The 25,178-nt window shown below is 42.4% G+C and overlaps 1 protein-coding gene across 3 annotated transcripts; it reads right to left on the bottom strand.

The window, feature by feature from the left end:
* Positions 1-1,343: 1,343 nt before the first annotated feature.
* On the bottom strand, positions 1,344-12,374 carry LOC112255084 (nicolin-1). Of its 3 annotated transcripts, none has more exons than XM_024428143.2 (8): positions 12,247-12,374; positions 11,865-11,948; positions 6,699-6,844; positions 4,853-5,026; positions 4,153-4,266; positions 3,884-3,952; positions 1,827-1,931; positions 1,344-1,553 (listed from the first exon to the last, which is right to left on the bottom strand). In XM_024428143.2, exons 3-8 carry the CDS (start codon positions 6,828-6,830, stop codon positions 1,512-1,514), a joined length of 636 nt encoding a protein of 211 aa, XP_024283911.2. In that variant the 5' UTR covers positions 6,831-6,844; positions 11,865-11,948; positions 12,247-12,374; the 3' UTR covers positions 1,344-1,511. The 3 variants fall into 3 exon arrangements, with proteins under 3 accessions (XP_024283911.2, XP_024283910.2, XP_024283912.2); XM_024428142.2 differs by lacking the exon at positions 12,247-12,374 and adding an exon at positions 12,123-12,211; XM_024428144.2 differs by lacking the exons at positions 1,344-1,553; positions 1,827-1,931; positions 12,247-12,374 and adding exons at positions 1,977-2,060; positions 12,123-12,211.
* Between the last annotated feature and the right edge of the window lie 12,804 nt (positions 12,375-25,178).

Raw genomic sequence — 25,178 nt, 5'->3', positions numbered from 1 at the left:
ATGTTCGACGAGCATAGTGTCCACATATTTTTTGGTAAGGTAGCGTATCTTCGAAAGGAATCTGTACATCCAGGACAGACAGACTGCAGAACAGGGACCTCCAATATTTTATATCCAGGACAGAGAGACTGCAGAACACAGACCTCCAATATTAGAACCTCCAAAATGTCACAGATACTGCCACTGAAACACCCTGGAAAGATAAAGGCCCTGGTTGAAAGAGGTGCACTGTATGGGGTGTCTTCAAGAGATTTCTACTTACTCTAAAGGTCATCAGTCGAAAAAACACAAAAACAGAGGGGAGGATAGAGCTTTCTACTTGATATATTACCAGGAGTTGGGAGAGAGATTCGTACTGCAGTCTATTAGAGAGAAAAGTCAAGCCCTACATCAGTCTACGTATGTGTCCCAAATGGCACTATATTACCCTACATAGTGCACTTCATTGGACCAGAACCCATAAGGCTCAGATCAAAAGTAGTGCACTATGTCGAGGATAGGTGGCCATTTCTGGTGTAAATCCCCTCTGAGTCAATCTCTCTCTTACCCCCTGGGGGGCGATTCCGATTGGAGCAAAACAAGAGAATCTTTTGAACTTTGCTTTTTGGAATTGACATTTATTTAATTAGTTCCGTAAAAGACCGACCTAACGCTCTAACAGTTGGTTGCTTGCAGGATCCAGGAATATTATTGGGATATAATAACAGAGCCTATGTGTTGAATGAATGACTTGCTATATGAGCATGTATGATGTCATCTTATAAAGCCACTAATACATAGCATAACGATTCCTTCACTTCTTTCATCAGTACAAACGTTGATGTAAATTGTTTCCATTGAAGGGAAATTGGACATGCATAATTATTCATGAATAACTTACAATAAGAGAATTGTAGACAGAACCCCAGCCAGCATGCTATATCCTATCCTCCAGAGTGGCGCAGTGGTCTAAGGGACTGTATCTCAGTGCTAGAGGCGTCACTACAGACCCTGGTTAGATTCCTGGCTGTATCACAACCGGCCGTGATCGGGAGTCCCAGTGTCATCCCGGTTAGGGTTTGGCCGTCATTGTAAATAAGAATAACTGACTTGCCTAGTTAAATAAAAAGGTCACTTAAAAAAATTAAAAATATATTTAAAAAAAAGAGAACTGCAGAACCCCAGCCAGTATGATATATCCACATCTCAGATAGTTAGTTAACAGTGGCTCCTTGGTCTCATTCAAGAAGCACTACTGTCCTCATCTGGCTGAAGGCCACCATGCATCTCACTTCTATTGGACTTATATAATAAACAAAGTTACAATCATGAGTGGCAAAGGTGGCCTAGGTGGTAAAAAAAAAAAAAAAAAAAAAAGTTGACAGTGTTTCACAAATAAATAAACATACTTTTCAGAAAACTTAAATATAACATCGTCGGAAAATGAATCAAATACACTTTGGGAGAGATAACAATGGTGATCTTCACATTTTATCAACACCATGTAAAATTAACCTCCAGTCAATTTCTTGTTAAGTGAAGGACAACAAGTTGATATCGTAGCAGCCATCAACCTGCCCAGAAACACAGAAGAAGAATGAAAATTAAAGGAGTCGACCGTAAACGAGCTGAAAACAAAATGGAATCCATACCAACGGACAAAGACTTGGGTCCAGGATACTAACGCAGAGATGTTTGGATTGAAACATTGTTTAACCAATAAAAAAAAAGTGGTGAAGCATTACAGGTCCTTCTTTACTTTCTAGATCTTTCTCTCCCACAACCTCAGGAAAAGTGATGTGTACGTTTGACTCCATGTGTAAATAAACAATAGGAACACGTCTTACATCGAAGCGGCCTATGGAAGCAGTGGTCTGGTTGGTCTGCATGACCTCTGTTAACGCCCACATCTGCTGAATACTGCAAGATACCGTCTGAGGATCTGGAAGACCCTAGAGATACAACAAAACAAAAATATTGTAACTTTTATGTAGCCATGTTGTATAAAGGGGTTAGTGTTTTTCTAAAGGTAATTGACCAGGAAGATGGCTATCCGTGTTCGTCTGAGGATCTGGAAGACCCTAGAGATACAACAAAATAAAAATATTTGTAACGGATATTATCTTCTCTTTTATGTAGCCATGTTGTATAAAGGGTTAGTGTTTTTCTAAAGGTAATTGACCAGGAAGATGGCTATCCGTGTTCGTCTGAGGATCTGGATGACCCTAGAGTCACAACAACATAATAAATACTGTGTTTCCATATTCTCTTTTATGTGTTTTATAAAAGGTCTTTGACCAGTAAGACAGAGAACTTCTCCCAGAAGAAGACAGTTTTTGTGTGTGGAGGACAATGCCTAATAGAGCCCCTGCACTCCCTTATGGTCAGGATTTGGAATGATGAAGTCATGAAGATCTTCCCAGTGAACTGAAAGATGACATCATCGTCACCATCTTCAAGAAAGGGGACAGGTTGGACTGTGGCAACTACAGCGCGTTCCCCTTCTTGCCACCGCAGGATAAACAGACTCCTATCCCAAAGAACAGTGGATTTCAACCCGGCAGAGGAACTTCAGACTTGATATTCTCAGCCCGTTGACTCCAAGAGAAGCTCCAGGAGCAGAGACTATGGCAATCACTAACTCAGAGGAGGCTGCTGCCTACACTGAGACGCAATTTATTGATTTCACCTTTCTTTAAACAGGTAGGCCAGTTGAGAACAAGTTCTCATTTACAACTGCGACCTGGCCAAGATAAAGCAAAGCAGTGCAACAAAAACAACAACACAGAGTTACACATAAACGAATGTGCAGTCATTAACACAATAGAAAAGTATATATACAGTATGCGCAAATGTAGTAATATTAGGGAGGTAAGGCAATAAATAGGCCATAGTGGCAAAATAATTACAAATTAGCAATTAAACACTGGAGTGACAGATGTGCAGAAGATTCATGTGCAAGTGGAGATGCTGGGGTGCAAAGGAGCAAAAAAAATAACAGTGTGGGGATGAGGTAGTTGGATGGGCTATTTACAGATGGGCTATGTACAGGTGCAGTGATCTATGAGATGCTCTGAAAGCTAACGCTTAAAGTTAGTGAGATATACGTCTCCGGCTTCAGTGATTTTTGCAATTCGCTCCAGTCATCCAGGCAGCAGAGAACTGGAAGGAAAGGTGGCCAAAGGAGGAATTGACTTTGGGGTGACCAGTGAAATCTACCTGCTGGAGCGCGTGCTACAGGTGGGTGCTGCTATGGTGACCAGTGAGCTGAGATAAGGTGGGGCTTTACCTAGCAAAGACTTATAGATGACCTGGAGGGATCCCTAAGGGGGAAATGATACTGGACTACGAGGGATCCCTAAGGGGGAAATGATACTGGACTACGAGGGATCCCTAAGGGGGAAATGATACTGGACTACGAGGGATCCCTAAGGGGGAAATGATACTGGACTACGAGGGATCCCTAAGGGGGAAATGATACTGGACTACGAGGGATCCCTAAGGGGCAAATGATACTGGACTACGAGGGATCCCTAAGGGGGAAATGATACTGGACTACGAGGGATCCCTAAGGGGGAAATGATACTGGACTACGAGGGATACCTAAGGGGCAAATGATACTGGACTACGAGGGATCCCTAAGGGGGAAATGATACTGGACTACGAGGGATCCCTAAGGGGGAAATTATACTGGACTACGAGGGATCCCTAAGGGGGAAATGATACTGGACTACGAGGGATCCCTAAGGGGGAAATGATACTGGACTACGAGGGATACCTAAGGGGCAAATGATACTGGACTACGAGGGATCCCTAAGGGGGAAATAATACTGAACACTGGAATACAGTCTATAAGGGCTGATAGTTCTACTGAAGAGAACCAACTGGTTGATAAGAGCCTTACCTGTAAATCACACAGTTGGTCCACCTGTGTGAGGTCTGACAACCAATCAGGAATGTCCCACTCTGAATCCTGGAAGAAGAGTGAATGAATGCACTTTAAAATCGTGGAAATATCTTAATTGGCAGTGTTTCTCAACTCCACTACTCAGGTAAACACACCCAACCTTATCCAGTTATACTGCAGGCCTGGTGATCAGAGGCACACTGACTGTGGTTTCTTTCTATTTGATCATACAGTACAACCGCTCTATACATTTTTAAGTGACTTACCTCGTTTAAACAGGGGTGTATTTTGATGTCCTCCACGCTGAAATTCAGCCAGGCTGATGACGGCTGTCGTAGGATCAGTCTCACTGAAGTCACATTGTCTGGTTCAATCAGCATCTAACAACCATTACACACATACTGAACCAATCAGGAAATACGACTTCCACAAATTAAGTAAATGAGCTTCATTGCTACTTGAATTAAGCCAAACTATAAATTTGGTTTACCTCCAAGATCAGCTTACCAAAAACTAAGCAAACCTGAGCTGTGATGCTTTATTTTAAAAAGCAAGATACATTTACAGAATGTGAATGCATTGGCTTTGTGTTACTCACATCACATCAAGGTTTCTTAAGATTCCATATGAAATGGCTCAGGAGCATTTGGTGATGAATATTTTAGCCTGATGTACAGTACAAATAAAGTCTTCATCAGAATCAGAACCTCCTATTGTCTTGACCTGTTCTGCTATAGTTCTTCACCCTTCCTCTTTCCATATTATATGACCTTTACCAACTTTTATAATTAAACTACCCTCCCACCCCCTATCACCCTCTCTCTCGGTCCTCACCCTCTCTCTCCGTCCTCACCCTCTCTCTCCCTCCCTCCCCCTCTCTCTCCCTCCCACCCTCTCTCTCCCTCCCTCCCTCACCCCCTATCACCCTCTCTCTCCCTCCCTCACCCCATCTCTCTCTCTCCTAACCTGTTGACGGTAGACAGAGCAGTAGTCTTGTGAACCCTCTTCAGTATGTGGGCTGGGCATCAGACAGTGGTTCCTCAGACATGTGGCCCATTTAGCAGCCCCCTCCCCATCTCTCCTCAGTAGACGCACAGACACGTATGCTGTGTAGTAGTTCTTAAAGGAGATCTCCTGGATCTAGGAGTGAATAAGACACAGATTATATATGCAGTACCAGAAAAAAAAAACGTTTGACACACCTACTCATTCCAAGGTTTTTCTTAATGTTTTACTATTTTCTACATTGTAGAATAATATTGAAGACATCACAACTATGAAATAACACATATGGAATCAGTCACCCTTTGCCTTGATGACAGCTTTGCACACTCTTGGTATTCTCTCAACCAGGTTCACCTGGAATGATTTTCCAACAGTCTTGGAGGAGTTCCCACATATGCTGAGCACTTGTTGGCTGCTTTTCCTTCACTCTGCGGTCATACTTATCCCAAAACATGTCAATTGGGTTGAGGTCGGATGATTGTGGAGGCCAGGTCATCTGATGCAGCACTCCATCACTCTCCTTCTTGGTCAAATAGCCCTTACACAGCCTGGAGGTGTGTTGGGTCATTGTCCTGTTGAAAAACAAATGATAGTCCCACTAAGCCCAAACCAGATGGGATGGCGTATCGCTGCAGAATGCTGTGTTAGCCACGCTGGTTAAGTGTGCCTTGAATTTTCAATACATGTCAAATTTGGACTCATCAGACCAAAGAACAGATCTCCACCAGTCTAATGTCCATTGCTCGTGTTTCTTGGCCCAAGCAAGTCTCTTCTTATTATTGGGGTCCTTTAGTAGTGGTTTCTTTTCAGCAATTCAACCATGTAGGCCTGATTCACACAGTCTCCTCTGAACAGTTGATGTTGAGATGCGTTACCCGAACTCTGTGAAGCATTTATTTGGGCAAATTTTTCTGAGGCTGGTAACTCTAATGAACTTATCCTCTGCAGCAGAGGTAAATCTGGGTCTTCCTTTCCTGTGGCGGTCCTCATGAGAGCCAGTTTCATCATAGCGCTTGATGGTTTTTGCGACTGCACTTGAAGAAACTTTCAAAGTTCTTGAAATTCTCTAGATTGACTGACCATTATTATTGTATTAAAGTAATGATGGGATGTTGTTTCTCTTTGCTTATTTGGAGCTGTTCTTGCCATAATATGGACTTGGTATTTTACCAAATAGGGGTGGTATACAGATGATAGCCCTATCTTGACACAACACAACTGATTGGCTCAAACATTTTAAGGAAATAAATTCCACAAATGTACTTTTAACAAGGCACTCCTGTTAATTGAAATGCATTCCAGGTGACTACCTCATAAAGCTGGTTGAGAGAATGCAAAGAGTGTGCAAAGTTGTAATCAAGGCAAAGGGTGGCTACTTTGAAGAATCTCAGATATAAAATATATTTAGATTTGTTTCACACTTTTTTTTGGCTACTACATGATTCCCTATGTGTTATTTCATAGTTTTCATGTCATAGTTTTATGTAGAAAAAAGTAAAAATATGGAAAAACCCTGGAATAAGTAGGTGTGTCCAAACTCTGTACTGGTCCTGTATGTTACTATGTTACAGCATGTGGACAATGGTTGAGTTGCAATGATGTCTAGCTTGAAAGTTGTAGAAAAGCCCGGCCTCGAAGGAAGCCACTTTGAGCTTCAGAGAAGATTTGGAAGTGACTCAGTTTGAAAGAAAAATAGCCTACTTCACATAGCCTACCTGTCATTTGACCAAGTGTGTGGAGGAAAACACAGTGTATAATTTTTTTTTTTTTTAAATAGTCAAATGACTGTCAGGTTTTATTGACTCACGTTGACAGTCTGTCCTATAGGAAGTGTAACGTCTATGACATAGACACCGGGACGAGATGAATCAGTCTCAGCATCTCCAATCTGCAAGGTGACAGTAGGCTTCACGGTACAGGGCACGGTGTTTACGCTCATATTATTAGCTACTCCTGTTGAAAGATTAGGGATGTGATCAGTACAGGGAACAGTGTTGACACTCATCTTAATACTCCTGTTGAGAAAGGAGTCAGCAGCAGAATCAAGCAACATACTGCAGAGACCTTAATCCAACACGTGTGGATCTCTTGGCGTAACGGCTAAGGTGGTCGACTGTCACTGGACCTGGCCTCCCTGAATTTGCTACAATATAAATCTGGGATGTGATGAGGAGGACAAGCTATAAAAACAGGGAAATCATGGGTGTATTCATTAGTCGAACACTGTAATGAAAATGTTTTGCAACGAAAGTGAGAGTATCTATTGGATGAATTCAAGGTACGTAGGTCCCTCCATGTTTGGCTCCGTTTGGTTCCTAGTGGTTCCTACACCCCAGGATTTTGTTTGGGACACGGGAGGTTAGCATTTTTGGGGGGTATGATATTTGTGTGTCTGTAACTTTCTCACTCATCATCGTTCACAATGTTTAGGGATGATCTGTAATCATGGTAGCATCCACATTAATGTAGAAGTTTTTAGAAACATATTCTATTCTTATTTACAGTAACAGTGACTCCAAAACGATACAATAAATAATTCACCATTCATTACTATTGTGCACAAACTAATCTGAAACACAACCACAACAAACAGCAAATGCATCCAACAAGTTTGCTCAAGCTTGATGTACCCATTGCATGCTAGAAATATGGGACCAAATACTTTTCACTACTTCAATCCGCATGAGTGAATTTCTCCCAATACTTTTTTGTCCTCAAAAAACGGGGGGGACTATGTACAAAGAGTGTTGTAATTTCTAAACATTTCGCCCGACATGGATGGAAATACCCTCAAATTAAAAGCTGACAGTCTGCACGTTAACCTCATAGTACCATTTCAAATTCAAAATGCTGGACTACAGAAACAAAACAACACAAAATGTGTCATTGTCCCGAAACTGTTGAGACTCTGTCCCAATACTGTTGTGTCACTGTCCCAATACTGTTGTGTCACTGTCCCAATACTGTTGTGTCACTGTCCCAATATTGTTGTGTCATTGTCCCAATACTGTTGTGTCACTGTCCCAATACTGTTGTGTCACTGTCCCAATACTGTTGTGTCATTGTCCCAATACTGTTGTGTCATTGTCCCAATACTGTTGTGTCATTGTCCCAATACTGTTGTGTCACTGTCCCAATACTGTTGGATTATTGTATTTACCACCTACGGCTGCAAATATTGAGGGGTCTTATTCTAAATGCTTTTCCCTATAAAAATCCACAAAATCACAGATTTGGCAAATCATTGTACACATGTTAGGCTACACATCATGTCATATATAGAGACAAATTACAGACAGTAGCCTACAAGTAGCAAAATATAACTGAGTAGGTTGAACATGAAATGTAGGCTATTTAAATATGTTTGAAATAGGCCTATAGCCTAGGCTTCAGCTTACTATTTTAATGCAGTCATCTCATTTGAAGCATATATTTTTTTTTTACGTTGCATGTTTGTATCAACCGCAAAGACAACTTTTTATTTGTAGTCAACTTTGTTCTGAAGTTATTTGGCGGTCACAGAGAGATGGATAAAACCCAAGTGATTTTATATTTAACGGAGATCTCCTGTGGTTTAAAAGCATCTGACGACGCATCTGACGACGCAAGTTAACTGTTCTGGAGGTGGTCTGAGGGTGGCGCTAGATTACCACCCCTGTCAAGTTAACTGTTCTGGAGGTGGTCTGAGGGTGGCGCTAGATTACCACCGTTGTCAAGTGCAACGTTAATAACGATGGATTTGGGAAACAATTTATGAGATTTAACGATGCTCCTACGAAAGTTCTAAGGAAGAACTGAAGTTCTAAGATGATTCTAAGGAAGAACCAGATCTGTTTCTATTTGGATAAATGTAAAAAAAAAAAAAAATAATAATAATAATAATTGAATTCCAGATAAATCAGGACATATCATGTGATGATTGAGCAGGAGAATCATGCTTACATCTGCTATGACAGGCTCATTGCCCACCCTCCCAAAAGCCTTGAGGGGATGAGAGGGCATATGGGTTCGTAGCTTCAATTCCCCAGCGCACACACACACACACACACTTTGTTTCCCTTATCTTATGTGGTAGTAGTCACTGTTACTGTTACTGAGGAGTTCTTGTATACACACACACAGGAGGACACACACACACACACACACACACACACACACACACACACACACACACACACACTTTCTTTCTTTGTACTTTTCCATATAATGTCTAACTTTGATATACTACCCAGGAATGGGTTAAATAGTAATAATAATACGTTTATAAAACACTAATAACACATTCCTAATATTGAGTTAAATATCCTTCTTTAACCTGTCTCCTCCCCTTCATCTACACTGATTGAAGTGGATTTGACATCAATAAGGGATCATATCTTTCACCTGGATTCACCTGGTCAGTCTGCGTCATGGAAAGAGCAGGTGTTCCTAATGTTTTGTCCACTCTGTGTATGTCACTTTTGAAAAAGGCTTCATGAAATCTCAGATAATATATTAACCATTTCTGAGACTCACTTAGATAATACAGCAGTAGCAATAGAAGGATATAACTACAATAGAAGAGACAGAAATATTTATGGGGAGGTGTTGCTGTGTATGTATATATATATATATATATATATATATATATATATATACATACATTCAGAGCCATTTCTCTGTAATGCAGAGAAGCTCTTATGTCAAGTGTTATTGAAGTGTTGTGGCTGCAGGTTCACAGGCCTCATCTAAAGCCTTTTCTTTTGGTGTGTTGCTATAGGCCACCAAGTGTTAACAGTCAGTATCTAAATAATGTGTGAAAAGCTTGATAGTGTATGTGATGTAAACAGAGAGGTCTACTTTCTTGGGGGACCTGAATATTGACTGGTTTTCATCAAGCTGTCTGCTCAAGAGGAAGCTTCTCACTGTAACCAGTGTCTGTAATCTGGTTCAGGTTATTAATCAACCTACCAGGGTGTTTACAAACACTACAGGAACAAGATCATCTACATGTAATGATCACATTTTTACAGCCTTGTTCTTAAGCTGAACCCATTGGATGCAGTGATCACAATATAGTGGCTATATCCAGGAAAGCCAAAGTTTTCCGAAGCTGGGCCTAAAATAGAGTATAAGAGATCTTGAAGTGACTATAAGAGACTCTTATAAGGATGATGTTAAAAATGATTGTTGGTCTGATGTGATCAATGAGGAGCATCCAGACACTGCACATTATTCATTTATTGAACTGCTACTTCCACTTATTAACAAACATACACCTGTTAAGAAACTGACTGTTAGAACTATTAAGGCTCCATGGATTGATGAGGAATTGAAAAACGGTTGAAAGAGATGGGGGCAACAGGAAGTGGCTAATAAGTCTGGCTGCACATCTGACTGGCTGACTTACTGCAAATTGAGAAATGATGAGACTAAACTGAACAAAAAGAACAAACAAACATGTATTAAGAAGCCAAGATCAATGATATAAAGAATGATGGGAAAAACACTTGAGTACTTTGACTGAAATTATTGGGCAGAAAGACAAATTCAACTCCATTTCCATCCTTCATCAAATCAGTTGCCTTATTCAACACAAAACCAGTTGATGTTGCCACTTATTTGAATGATTACTTCACTGGCAAAGTGGGCTAACGTAGGCAGGAAATGCCAACAACGAACAGTGAGCCGTCATATTCATGCATAGCAAAATAATAATTCATATTTTATGTTTGAATTTTGTAAAGTTAGTGTGGGAGAGGTGGAAAAATGATTGTTATTGATCAATAAAGACAAACCTCCTGGCATTGACAACTTAGATGGAAAGCTACTGAGAAGGGTAGCTGACTCTATAGCCACTCCTATCTGTCATATCTTTAATCTGAGCCTAGAGGAAAGTCTTTGTCCTCAGGCCTGGAGGGAAGCCAAAGTCATTCCACTACCAAGGAGTGGTAAATGTGGCCTTTACTGGTTCTAACAGCTGACCTATCAGCTTGCTGCCAGCTCCAAGCAAACTGTTGGGGGAAAAAATGGTGTTTGACCAAATACAATGCTATTTCTCTGTAAACAAATTAACAACACACTTTCAGCACAATTATAGAGAAGGGCACTCAACATGTACTGCACTGACACAAATGACTGATGATTGGTTGAAAGAAATTGATAATAAGAAGATTGTGTGGGCTGTAGTGTTTTCAGTGCAGCCTTTGATATTATTGACCATAATCTCTTGTTGAAAAAAACTAATGTGTTATGGCTCTTCCAACCTCTGCCATATCGTGGATTCAGAGCTACAGTATCTATCTAATAGAACTGAGAGAGGGTTTTCTTTAATGGAAGCTTCTCTAATGTCAAACATGTAGAGTGGGGTGTATCGTAGGACAGCTCTCTAGGCCCTCTACTCCTTTCTATTTTTACCAATGACCTGCCACTGGCATTAAAATAAAGCAAGCCTGTCTATTTATGTTAATGATTCAACCCTATCACAGCTAGTGAAGTCACTGAAACCCTAAATAAAGAGTTGCAATCAGTTTTTAGAATGGATGGCCAGTAAAAAACTGGTCCTGAACATCTCTAAAACTAAGAGCATTGTTTCTGGTACAAATCATTGCCTAATATCTAGACCTCAGCTGAATCTGGTAATGAATGATGTGGCTGTTGAACAATTTGAGGAGACTAAATTCTCATATAGTCAAAGTGAACAGCAAACCCGGTTTCAAATATAACATGACATATCACGGCACAACGCCCCCCCCATGTGACCTACTTGTTGTGTGTATGTACTGTCAGGTACGTGTAACTTAATCTTCTAAATATATGTAAATTGTACAGTCTTAATGTATTTTATGCTGTGTCAGACCCTAGTAAGACTAGCTGTGCCATTGGCGTCGGCTAATGTGGATCCTAATCAAATCTAACACCATTTTTTCAAACATCACCAAACTCAACTGATATTTACATTTTGATGGCTTTATGAAAATCATACAACACTAACCTTGGTTTATGGCTGTAACGCAAATATGATCAACTTCAGCACCTTGGACAGCGAACTAGCCCCGTCTGTGTGGCTGCAGCAAAGCTAAAAGACAGGTATATAACACTCAGATTGCAATGATCACTGAATTGAGCTCAACCAAATAAATCATTATTGGGTGGGACAGGTTGGGAGGAAAAAGGCGACTGTAAAGAAAGCTGACAAGCCAGCTAACGTTTGCTATATACGCTAGCAAGCTGGCTAACGTTAGCTACTCACCGCTGATTGTAGAGTTAGCGGTAGCTAGCTAACCACCAAGCTAGCAACCAGTTGGACCGTTTTCCTTCCCCTCGGATGTCAAAATAGAACAGCAAGGTTGCTAGATATCGATGTCCTAGCTTACTGTGTTGTGTGTGCACTGTTTTCCCCTCGGTTACAGACGGCGAAATTACTGTAAAAACAGTTCTAGACGTCGTCGTAGGCCTAGCAGTGGGCATGCTGCCAATAAATTTACCATTTCCTGAATGTGTAACTATGGCGACACCAGATATTTAAAGGAACAGCGTCACAGCAACAAAAAAAACGGAGATATGGGATGACGTCACCACAATTGGCTAAATCAATCGCAAAGTTGCGACTGCAAAATGTATCCATGACGTGCCAATGATATCTGATCACCCATGGTTTCAATACAAATACAGATAAATGGCCCTGCAGAGCTCCATCTTGGGTTGGTAATAACTAGACTAGATGTAGGTGTAACAGGTGTGAAACTGAAGCAATCAGCAGTGGGTTTTCATCTTCCCTAGCATTTATCCATAGCACTTGCTTAGAAATTAGAGCCAGTTTAGGGGTTGATTAGGCTATACTGTGAGTGAGGGATATATGAAATTGATGCACTATGTATTTAGAAGAGCGCCCAGATAGCACAGGTAGGGGGCGGCATTGCTCCATGGTTTGAATTCAGCTTGTTTCGATGTGGTTCTTTCTCTTGCTTCTTCCCCTCTCTCTCTCTCTAACTCTCTTAATTTCATCCCCTCTCTCTCTCTGATGGTACACTATCATACATTCTGGTCATGCATGCCGTTTATTGTTCAGAAGGGAGCATTTCAAAAGCAGGTCTTTCTTTAATACCTTGGAACCTTGGAACCTTGGAACCTTAACTACAGTAAAACAACAATACTTCCCAGATGGTGAAGGCTGAGGGATGTCTTCTGGGCCTAGCTACCCGTTTTATCTTAGAGCCACACATTTATGCCTCAGCAGCATGGACAGGACAACCTCTCCTCATTCCCCTCTCTCTCTCTCTCTCTCTCTTCTCTTTCTACTCTCGGTCTCTCCTCTCGCTCTCCTCTCCTCTTTCTCTGTCATCAAAGTAGGCAGCAGATCACAGTGTGTTTTACAACAGGCAGAACAAAGCCAAGCAGAGCAGGGGATGTATGATAGCAGAGCACCCTAGAGAGAGAGAGAGAGACAGAGAGAGGAGAGAAAGAGAGAAGGAGAGAGGAAGGGAGGAAGAAAGAGAGAGGAAGGGAGGGAGAGAGAGACACTTCCCTGTGATGCTGAACACAGCCCTGCTAGGAACACCCGCTGAGAGGGACACCTCAGAGGAATGACCAAACTGTGTGTTTGTTTGTCAAATCAAATTGTATTTGTCACATGTTTCGTAAACAACAGGTGTTGGCTAACAGTGCAATGCTTACTTATGGACCCTTCCCAACAATGTAGACAATAGACAATAGACAAGTAAACGTTAAAGTAAAGTAATCATAAATAGACAATGAGTAATGGTAACAAGTATTACCAGTACAGTGTAATGGTAACTTGGCTATTTAAGTACCAGTACAGTGTAATGATAACTTGGCTATTTATGAGTAACAAAGTAATGGTAACTTGGCTATTTATGAGAGGTACCAGTACAGAGTAATGGTATCTTGGCAGAGAGGTACCAGTACCAGTAATGATGTAACTTGGCTATTTATGAGAGGTACCAGTACAGAGTGTAATGGTAACTTGGCTATTTATGAGAGGTACCAGTACAGAGTAATGGTAACTTGGCTATTTATGAGAGGTACCAGTACAGAGTAATGGCTATTTATGGCTATTTATGAGAGGTACCAGAGGTACCAGTACAGTGTAATGATAACTTGGCTATATATCAGAGGTACCAGAGTGTAATGATAACTTGGCTATATATCAGTACAGTACAGTGTAATGATAACTTGGCTATATATCAGAGGTACCCAGTACAAGTAATGGTAACTTGGCTATATATTAGAGGTACCACCAGTGTAATGGCTATAACCAGTACTGTGTAATGGTATTTATGAGAGGTACCAGAGGTACCAGTACAGAGTAATGGTAACTTGGCTATATATTAGAGGTACCACCAGTACAGTGTAATGATACCTTGGCTATATATGAGAGGTACCAGTACTGTGTAATGGTAACTTGGCTATATATGAGAGGTACCAGAGGTACCAGTACAGAGTAATTGTAACTTGGCTATATATCAGAGGCACCAGTACAGTGTGTGTACTGTATATGTGTATATCGGAGGGGTTCGAAGACAGAACACACATTTCCATCATATATGGAAAAATTAAGTATATTTTATTAAATAGGAAAAGTAAGAATTTTGAATTTACAGTCTTCAAGAGATGTCTCAAAATTAGTTTGCTTCACTCTTCAAATATTGTAAAATCTCCAGGTTTCTGGCTTCTGTACTCCTGACCTTGATTGGCCTATTTTGAATTACTTGAAGAGCCCAAGTTTTAAATATCTCTATTTCCGCATTGCCTTAATTGCAATCGACAATAGTTACTGCCATTCAATAATCACTTCAACTAATTATATTGTAGCAAACCTCTCTATATGAGCCATGTTACAAGTCCTGCCACATGAGGATCTTTGCAGTCTCCTGAAGGGGAAAAGGTGTTATCGTGCCCTCTTCACAACTGTCTTGGTGTGCTTGGACCGTGATAGTTTGTTGGTGATGTGGACATCAAGGAACTTGAAACCATTGAAGCCATTGTATTTACAGCAGGTGTATCATAAGGATATGGAAAACATTCCTAAAACAGGACAAGGCTTATTTTTGTTCTAGATATTGTGCACTTGTTACACACACACACACACACACACACACACACAGACACACACACATACAGTTTAAGATGAGGCACAGCCTATGAATAATAGATAGCTTTTTGTGTGGCAAAGAAAATTCAGCATATTTTATGTAGGTCATTTCAAAGTGTACTGAAGACTCGTTTTGAGGTACCGTATAGCACAAACTGAGCCTCTCGTCATCTGTGTTAAGACAGGATCACTTTGAACGGAACAAGGAGATATACGGTTGATTTGGTTATGGTCAGGGCTGGGATCTAAATCAATTTTAATCCCATCAACAAACAAAAACTCATAGAGAAGCATTGATCAAAATTGGAATTGAAGTGTGAATTTCACTTCCTGAATTGGCTGAATTATTAAAATGGAACCCCAGCCCTGGTTATGGTGCATTGTGCATTATCTGTTTCCCTCTGCTCTCTCAAGCTCGACCGTCATTACCTTCAGTTGACCTTTACCAGTGTGTCTTGTGTGAGAGAGATGCACTCTTCCTAAATCAAACAGATGTTAGACATGGTTGGAGAATTGCAATAACCCCTGGCAAAGCCTGACGAATGCTGATGATGTTGGTTTACAGATACTTGGAGATTACATAGAGACAAAGTCGGTGCTTGGAGATTACATAGAAACAAGGTCGGTGCTTGGAGATTACATAGAAACAAGGTCGGTGCTTGGAGATTACATAGAAACAAGGTCGGTGTTTGGAGATTACATAGAAACAAGGTCGGTGTTTGGAGATTACATAGAAACAAGGTCGGTGCTTGGAGATTACATAGAAACAAGGTCGGTGCTTGGAGATTACATAGAAACAAGGTCGGTGCTTGGAGATTACATAGAAACAAGGTCGGTGTTTGGAGATTACATAGAAACAAGGTCGGTGTTTGGAGATTACATAGAAACAAGGTCGGTGTTTGGAGATTACATAGAAACAAGGTCGGTGTTTGGAGATTACATAGAAACAAGGTCGGTGCTTGGAGATTACATAGAAACAAGGTCGGTGTTTGGAGATTACATAGAAACAAGGTTGGTGTTTGGAGATTACATAGAAACAAGGTCGGTGTTTGGAGATTACATAGAAACAAGGTCGGTGTTTGGAGATTACATAGGAAACAAGGTCGGTGTTTGGAGATTACATAGAAACAAGGTCGGTGTTTGGAGATTACATAGAAACAAGGTCGGTGTTTGGAGATTACATAGAAACAAGGTCGGTGTTTGGAGATTACATAGAAACAAGGTCGGTGTTTGGAGATTACATAGAAACAAGGTCGGTGTTTGGAGATTACATAGAAACAAGGTCGTGTTTGGAGATTACATAGAAACAAGGTCGTGTTTGGAGATTACATAGAAACAAGGTCGGTGCTTGGAGATTACATATGAATAAAGTCGGTGCTTGGAGATTACATAGAAACAAGGTCGGTGCTTGGAGATTACATATGAAAAAGTCGTGTTTGGAGATTACATAGAAACAAGGTTGGTGTTTGGAGATTACATAGAAACAAGGTCGTGTTTGGAGATTACATAGAAACAAGGTCGGTGCTTGGAGATTACATATGAATAAAGTCGGTGCTTGGAGATTACATAGAAACAAGGTTGGTGTTTGGAGATTACATAGAAACAAGGTCGGTGCTTGGAGATTACATATGAATAACGTCGGTGTTTGGAGATTACATAGAAACAAGGTTGGTGTTTGGAGATTACATAGAAACAAGGTTGGTGTTTGGAGATTACATAGAAACAAGGTCGGTGCTTGGAGATTACATATGAATAAAGTCGGTGTTTGGAGATTACATAGAAACAAGGTTGGTGCTTGGAGATTACATATGAATAAGGTCGGTGTTTGGAGATTACATAGAAACAAGGTTGGTGCTTGGAGATTACATAGAAACAAGGTCGGTGTTTGGAGATTACATAGAAACAAGGTCGGTGTTTGGAGATTACATAGAAACAAGGTCGGTGCTTGGAGAGACTACTTGTAACAGTACAAATAAGGGCTGGAGACAATATGTCTGGAGACTACAGCACAGATACAGCAGTCAGCAGACTGGTCTATCTTTAGATACAGGCAGACTGAGACCCTCACCAGCCCTCACACCAGATGTTCCACTGATACTTAAGGCTATGTCAACTGTTAATTTAATGCCTATAATCCCAGGTAAATCGGCCCGAGATCATATAACACAGTTAAATAGCACCCGGAAATTGAAAATGATTTGATTTTTCTTGACGGTGTCAGATTTTCTTTCTTGTTTGATTATATTTTTATTCAGACACATTGCTGAATTTGGATGTTGTTTGGATTACAGACCAAGGTGCTCGGAGACTGTAGCCCAGATTCAGGCCAACTGATGATCTGAAAGACTGTTGGTACAACTCAGAAGGTCTTAATAACTCATCTGGTACGACTGCTGTTCCCGGCTACCGTAACTATGCTACTCCTTGTTGTACAGCTAAGTCCACTGGCACTGGCACATTATTTACCATTGACATAGTATAGTATGGTATAGTACACTATAGTACACTATATTATAGTACACTACAGTACAGTATAGTATAGTACAGTGTGAGGTGCTGCTGCAGATGCATCACCTGCTCGCAGTTTAAAAACACAGTGTAGTGTAGTATAGTACAGTATGGTATAGTACAGTATAGTACAATATAATACAGTGCAGCATAGTACAGTATATTATAGTATAGTACAGTATAGTACAGTACTGTACAGTATAATACAGTATAGTATTGTACAGTATAATATAGTATGGTATAGTACAATATAGTATAGTACGGTATAGTACAGTATAGTACAGTATAATACAGTACAGCATAGTACAGTATATTATAGTATAGTACTGTACAGTATAGTACAATATAGTATAGTAGTATAGTACAGTAGAGTACAATATAATACAGTACAGTACATTATAGTACAGTACAGTATAGTACAGTATGGTATTGCACAGTATATTACTGTACAGTACAGTATAATAGAGTACAGTACAGTGTAGTACAGTATAGTATAGTACACTATAGTATAGTATAGTACAGTATAGTCAAGTCCAGTATAGTACAGTACAGTACAGTATTGTATGGTATAGTATAGTGCATCCAATGTCTCCTTAGAAGTGCTTGTTCACTAATGAGTTTGCGTAGTCGGCCCTCACTGCAGATGTTCCACTGACACGTCTCCTTGTCTTTAACCATTACTTTACCAGGTAAGTTGTCTAAGAACACACTGCTATAAATGGTGATCACAATTGAAAATGACAGTATAGTACAGTATAGTCAAGTCTGATAATTCATCATAAAAAGTCTGATCCTATAGGCGTTTAAAAACACGTTTGTTGTGTAGCAACTTAGCACACCTGGGATTCCCCATGATTCCCCATGATTCCCAGTGATTCCGCATGATTCCCCACGATTCCCCATGATTCCCCACGATTCCCAGTGATTCCCCACGATTCCCCATGATTCCCAGTGATTCCCCACGGTTCCCAGTGATTCCCCATGATTCCCCATGATTCCCCACGATTCCCCACGATTCCCCATGATTCCCAGTGATTCCCCATGATTCCCCGAGATTCCACACCTGGGATTTCCCGTGATTCCACACCTGGCATTCCCCATGATTCCCCATGATTCCCAGAGATTCCACACCCGGGATTCCCCATGATTCCCCATTATTCCACACCTGGGATTCCCCATGATTCCCCATGATTCCACACGTGGGATTCCCCATGATTCCAAAACCTGAGATTCCACACCTGGGATTCCCCATGATTCCACACCTGAGATTCCACACCTGGGATTCCCCATGATTCCACACCTGGGATTCCCCATGATTCCACACCTGAGATTCCACACCTGGGATCCCCCATGATTCCCCATGATTCTCCATGATTCCACACCCGGGATTCCCCATGATTCCCCACCTGAGTTTCCACACCTGGGATTCCCCGTGATTCCCCATGATTCCACAGGTGGGATTCCCCATGATTCCCCATGATTCCACACCTGGGATTGGACACATGGGATTCCCCATGACCACACGTGGGATTCCCCATGATTCCACACGTGGGATTCCCCATGATTCCAAAAAACCTGAGATTCCACACCTGGGATTCCCCATGATTCCACACCTGAGATTCCACACCTGGGATTCCCCATGATTCCACACCTGGGATTCCACATGATTCCACACCTGAGATTCCACACCTGGGATCCCCCATGATTCCCATGATTCTCCATGATTCCACACCTGGGATTCCCATGATTCCCCATGATTCCACACCTGGGATTCCACACCTGGGATCCCCATGATTCTCCATGATTCCACACCTGGGATTCCCTGGGATTCCCCATGATTCCACACGTGGGACTCCACACCTGGGATTCCCCATGATTCCACACCTGAGTTTCCACACCTGGGATTCCCTGTGATTCCACACGTGGGATTCCCCATGATTCCCTGTGATTCCACACCTGGGATTGGACACATGGGATTCCCCATGACCACACGTGGGATTCCCCATGATTCCACTCTGGGGATTCCACACCTGCGATTGCACACATGGGATTCCCCATGATTCCCCATGATTCCACACCTGAGATTCCCCATGCTTCCACACCTGAGATTCCACACCTGGGAGTCCCCATGATTCCACACCTGAGATTCCACACCTGGGATTCCCCATGATTCCACACCTGAGATTCCACACCTGGGATTCCCCATGATTCCACACCTGAGATTCCCCACCTGAGATTCCACACCTGGGATTCCCCATGATTCCACACCTGAGATTCCCCATGCTTCCACACCTGAGATTCCACACCTGGGATTCCCCCATGATTCCACACCTGAGATTCCCCATGCTTCCACACCTGAGATTCCACACCTGGGATTCCCCATGATTCCACACCTGAGATTCCACACCTGGGATTCCCCATGATTCCACACCTGAGATTCCCCACCTGAGATTCCACACCTGAGATTCCACACCTGAGATTCCCCATGCTTCCACACCTGAGATTCCACACCTGAGATTCCACACCTGAGATTCCCCATGATTCCACACCTGAGATTCCCCATGATTCCAAACCTGAGATTCCACACCTGAGATTCCCCATGCTTCCCCATTATTCCACACCTGAGATTCCACACCTGAGATTCCCCATGATTCCACACCTGAGATTCCCCATGATTCCCCATGATTCCACACCTGAGATTCCACACGTGGGATTCCCCATGATTCCACACCTGAGATTCCCCATTATTCCACACCTGAGATTCCACACCTGAGTTTTCCCACGCTTCCACACCTGATATTCCACACCTGAGATTCCACACCTGAGATTCCACACCTGAGATTCCCATGATTCCACACCTGAGATTCCCCATGCTTCCACACCTGAGATTCCACACCTGGGATTCCCCATGATTCCACACCTGAGATTCCCCACCTGAGATTCCACACCTGGGATTCCCCATGCTTCCACACCTGAGATTCCACACCTGGGATTCCCCATGATTCAGTTGAGGAAGTACTATGATGATGAGGCACTGGCCTGTTGAGTTATGCAGTGAGTTACTGATGCATTCCCTTTTACATTATAATTACAGTCATAATGACTGGTTTATTTCACCAATCTACATCATGCAGCTGCAGAAGAAAAAACATTCAGACCGAGAGGGAGGAGAGAGGGAGGGAGGCAGAGAGAGAGTGAGGCAGAGAGAGAAAGAGAGACGGACATTTCTTGTATATACTCTATACTCCATCCCAGGCAGACATCAGCTGGTATGGTATTTATATAACCATGATGCAGAAGAACAGTTGAGAACAGGATAAGGTGCTACTGCAGATGAATCATCTGCTCACACACACACACACACGCGCGCACGCACGCACGTACGTACGAACACACACACACAGACATTATCATCTGCTCAGATGATGTTCATAAATTTCAATATCACACTTTTCATTCTGTAAAACCGTAAAACATATTTATTATTAGTGATATGTTGGAATCTGAGTAAAAATGTTCAACTCAAGGAACAAATCTGAACTTGATAGACATGTGCATACATCAGCTGTTTTATCATTCATTATAGATTGGGTCAAAGAAGATAGAATGTCCTTAAAAGATTACCATCGTCCTCTTTTTTCTCTCTCTTTATGGCTTCATGCAATTCAGGAAGTGGTTCATTAAGGGACTCTGTATATAGCAGCAACTATTCAGGTCCACAGCAGGCATCCTATTCTAAGGAAGATATCCACAGGGGCTATTGTTAATGAATTATAACCAAACTTTAATAGTCAATTTGGCAGGAAGGTGCTGTAAAATGTCCCTGATTACATTGCTAAAGTCGGCCATCTACCACAGATAAAAATGTGACAGCCTGAGAAGAGAATTTACATCCCTGTAGACCACAATAACTCTACATCTATTGGCTTTTCTTTAGGTTGGGCTACTCACAAGACAGGAACAATGTAGCCAAGAAAATCATTTGTTGTTCAAAGCTTGAGGAGAACAGGGAGTTCACAATTAAAAAGTCAGTTGTTAATTTTAAAGCAGGGTAATGAAAATCTCTGCTTTGGGGGCTTCTCTGTCTCCTCTCTGTCTCCTCAAAAAAAAAAAAAAAAAAAAACGGTTTTATTTGTCACATACACATGGTTAGCAGATGTTAATGCGAGTGTAGCGAAATGCTTGTGCTTCTAGTTCCGACCATGCAGTAATAACCAACGAGTAATCTAACCTAACAATTTCACAACAACTACCTTATACACACAAGTGTAAAGGAATGAATAAGAATATGTACATAAAAATATATGGATGAGCGATGGCCGAATGGCATAGGCAAGATGCAGTAGATGGTATAGAGTACAGTATATACATATGAGATGAGTAATGTAGGGTATGTACACATTATATTAAGTGGCATTGTTTAAAGTGGCTAGTGATACATTTACTACATCCAATGTTTTATTATTAAAGTGGCTGGAGTTGAGTCAGTATGTTGGCAGCAGCCACTCAATGTTAGTGATGGCTGTTTAACAGTCTGATGGCCTTGAGATAGAAGCTGTTTTTCAGTCTCTCGGTCCCTGCTTTGATGCACCTGTACTGACCTCGCCTTCTGGATGATAACGGGGTGAACAGGCAGTGGCTTGGGTGGTTGTTGTCCTTGATGATCTTTTAGGTCTTTCTGTGACATCAGGGAGTGTAGATGCCCTGGAAGGCAGGTAGTTTGCCCCCAGTGATGCGTTGTGCAGACCTCACTACCCTCTGGAGAGCCTTGCGAATATGGGCAGAGCAGTTGCCGTACCTGGCGGTGATACAGCCAACAGGATGCTCTCAATTGTGCATCTGTAGAAGTTTGTGAGTTTTTTTGGTGACAAGACAAATTTCTTCAGCCTCCTGAGGTTGAAGAGCGCTGCTGCGCCTTCTTCACCACGCTGTCTGTGTGGGTGGACTAATTCAGTTTGTCCGTGATGTGTAGGCCGAGGAACTTAAAACTTTCCACCCTCTCCACTACTGTCCTGTCGATGTGGATAGGGGGGTGCTCCCTCTGCTGTTTCCTGAAGTCCACGATCATCTCCTTTGTTTTGTTGACATTGAGTGTGAGGTTATGTTCCTGACACCAGACTCCGAGGGCCCTCACCTCCTCCTTGTAGGCCGTCTTATCATTGTTGGTAATCAAGCCTACCACTGTAGTGTTGTCTGCAAACTTGATGATTGAGTTGGAGGCGTGCATGTCCACGCAGTCATGGGTGAACAGGGAGTACAGGAGAGGGCTGAGATCGCACCCTTGTGGGGCCCCAGTGTTGAGGATCAGCGGGGTGGAGACGTCAGAAAGTCCAGGACCCAGTTGCACAGGGCGGGGTCGAGACCCAGTATCTCAAGCTTAATGACAAGTTTGTAAGGTACTATGGTGTTGAATGCTGAGCTGTAGTCGATGAACAGCATTCTTACATGTCCAGATGGGTTAGGGCAGTGTGCAGTGTGATTGCATTGTCTGTGGACCTATTGGGGTGGTAAGCAAATTGGAGTGGGTCTAGGATATAAGGTAGGGTGGAGGTGATATGGTCCTTGACTAGTCTCTCAAAGCACTTCATGATGATGGAAGTGAGTGCTACGGGCGATAGTCATTTAGATCAGTTACTTTAGCTTTCTTGCGAAGCTTGAAGCATGTGGGAACAGCAGACTGGGATAAGGATTGATTGTATATGTCCGTAAACACACCAGCCAGCTGGTTTGCGCATGCTCTGAGGACGCGGCTAGGGATGCCATCTGGGCCGGCAGCCTTGCGAGGGTTAACACATTTAAATGTTTTACTCACGTTGGCTGCAGTGAAGGAGAGTCCACAGGTTTTGGTAGCGGGCGATGTCGGTTGCATTGTATTGTCCTCAAAGCGAGCTAAGAAGTTGTTTAGTTTGTCTGGGAGCAAGACATCATGGTCCACGAAGGGGCTGGTTTTCTTTTGTAGTCCGTGATTGACTGTAGACCCACTGCCACATACCTCTCGTGTCTGAGCCGTTGAATTGCGACTACTTTGTCTCTACTGACGCTTAGCTTGTTTGATTGTCTTGTGGAGGGAATAGCCACACTGTTTGTATTAGGTCAGGATTTCCGGTCGCCTTGCCCAGATTAAAAGCAATGGTTTGCGCTTTCAGTTTTGCACGAATGCTGCCATCAATTCATGGTTTCTGGATATGGGAAGGTTTGGTTACAACATCACCGATGCACTTGCTAATAAACTCGCTCACCTAATCAGGGTATTCATCAATGTTGCTGTCCGACGCTATGCGGAACATATCCCAGTCCACGTGATTGAAGTAATCTTGAAGCGTGGAATCTGATTGGTCAGACCAGCGTTGAACAGACCTGAGCACCGGTGTTTCCTGTTTTAGTTTCTGTCTGTAGGCTGGGAGCAACAGAATGGAGTCGTGGTCAGATATTCCGAAAGGAGGGCAGGGGAGGGCTTTGTATGCGTCGTGGGAGTTAGAATAACAATGATCCAGGATTTTGCCAGCCCGGGTTGCACAATCGATATGCTAATACATTTAGGGAGCCTTGTTTTCAGATTAGCCTTGTTAAATTCCCCAGCTACAATAAATGCAGCCTCAGGATATGTGGTTTCCAGTATACATAGAGTCCAATGAAGTTCTTTCAGGGCCGTCGATGTGTCTGCTTGGGGGGCGATATACACAACCGTGCTTATAATCCTCTCTGTCTCCTCCATGTCTCTTGACTCCTCTCGGTCTCCTCTCTGTCCCCTCTCTGTCCCCTCTCTGTCTCCTCTCTGTCTCCTCTCTCTCATCTCAGACTCCTCTCTGTCCCCTCTCTGTCTCCTCTTTGTCCTCTCTCAGTCTCCTCTGTCCCCTCTCTGTCTCCTCTCTGTCCCCTCTCTGTCTCTTATCTGTCTCCTATCTGTCCCCTCTCAGTCCCCTCTCAGTCTCCTCTCAGTCTCCTCTCAGTCTCCTCTCAGTCCCCTCTCTGTCCCCTCTCAGTCTCCTCTCAGTCTCCTCTCTCTGTCCCCTCTCTGTCCCCTCTCAGTCTCCTCTCAGTCTCCTCTCTGTCCCCTCTCAGTCTCCTCTCAGTCCCCTCTCAGTCCCCTCTCAGTCCCCTCTCTGTCCCCTCTCTGTCTCCTCTCTGTCTCCTCTCTTTCCCCTCTCTTTCCCCTCTCTGTCTCCTCTCAGTCAGTGTGGAGGCTATATACAGGGGTACCGGTACCGAGTCAGTGTGGAGGCTATATACAGGGGCACCGGTACCAGTCAGTGTGGAGGCTATATACAGGGGGCGCTGTACCGAGTCAGTGTGGAGGCTATATACAGGGGCACCGGTACTGAGTCAGTGTGGAGGCTATATACAAATCAAATCAAATTTTATTTGTCACATACACATGGTTAGCAGATGTTAATGCGAGTGTAGCGAAATGCTTGTGCTTCTAGTTCCGACAATGCAGTAATAACGAGCAAGTAATCTAACTAACAATTCCAAAAACTACTGTCATACACAGTGTAAGGGGATAAAGAATATGTACATAAGGATATATGAATGAGTGATGGTACAGAGCAGCATAGGCAAGATACAGTAGATGATATCGAGTACAGTATATACATATGAGATAAGTATGTAAACCAAGTGGCATAGTTAAAGTGGCTAGTGATACATGTATTACATAAGGATGCAGTCGATGATATAGAGTACAGT

This window comes from Oncorhynchus tshawytscha, linkage group LG07, assembly GCF_018296145.1.
Source record: "Oncorhynchus tshawytscha isolate Ot180627B linkage group LG07, Otsh_v2.0, whole genome shotgun sequence".
Classification (NCBI taxonomy): Eukaryota; Metazoa; Chordata; class Actinopteri; order Salmoniformes; family Salmonidae; genus Oncorhynchus; species Oncorhynchus tshawytscha.
This window is presented reverse-complemented; position numbering and strand designations above follow the sequence as displayed.

Excerpts from the sequence above, each read along its gene's own strand:
- LOC112255084 (XM_024428143.2), bottom strand. The coding sequence starts at position 6,830 with ATGAGCGTAAACACCGTGCCCTGTACCGTGAAGCCTACTGTCACCTTG. Across the intron at positions 5,027-6,698 it reads CTATAGGACAGACTGTCAAC|ATCCAGGAGATCTCCTTTAA; the intron begins GTGAGTCAATAA and ends ATTCACTCCTAG. Across the intron at positions 4,267-4,852 it reads GCTCTGTCTACCGTCAACAG|ATGCTGATTGAACCAGACAA; the intron begins GTTAGGAGAGAG and ends AATGGTTGTTAG.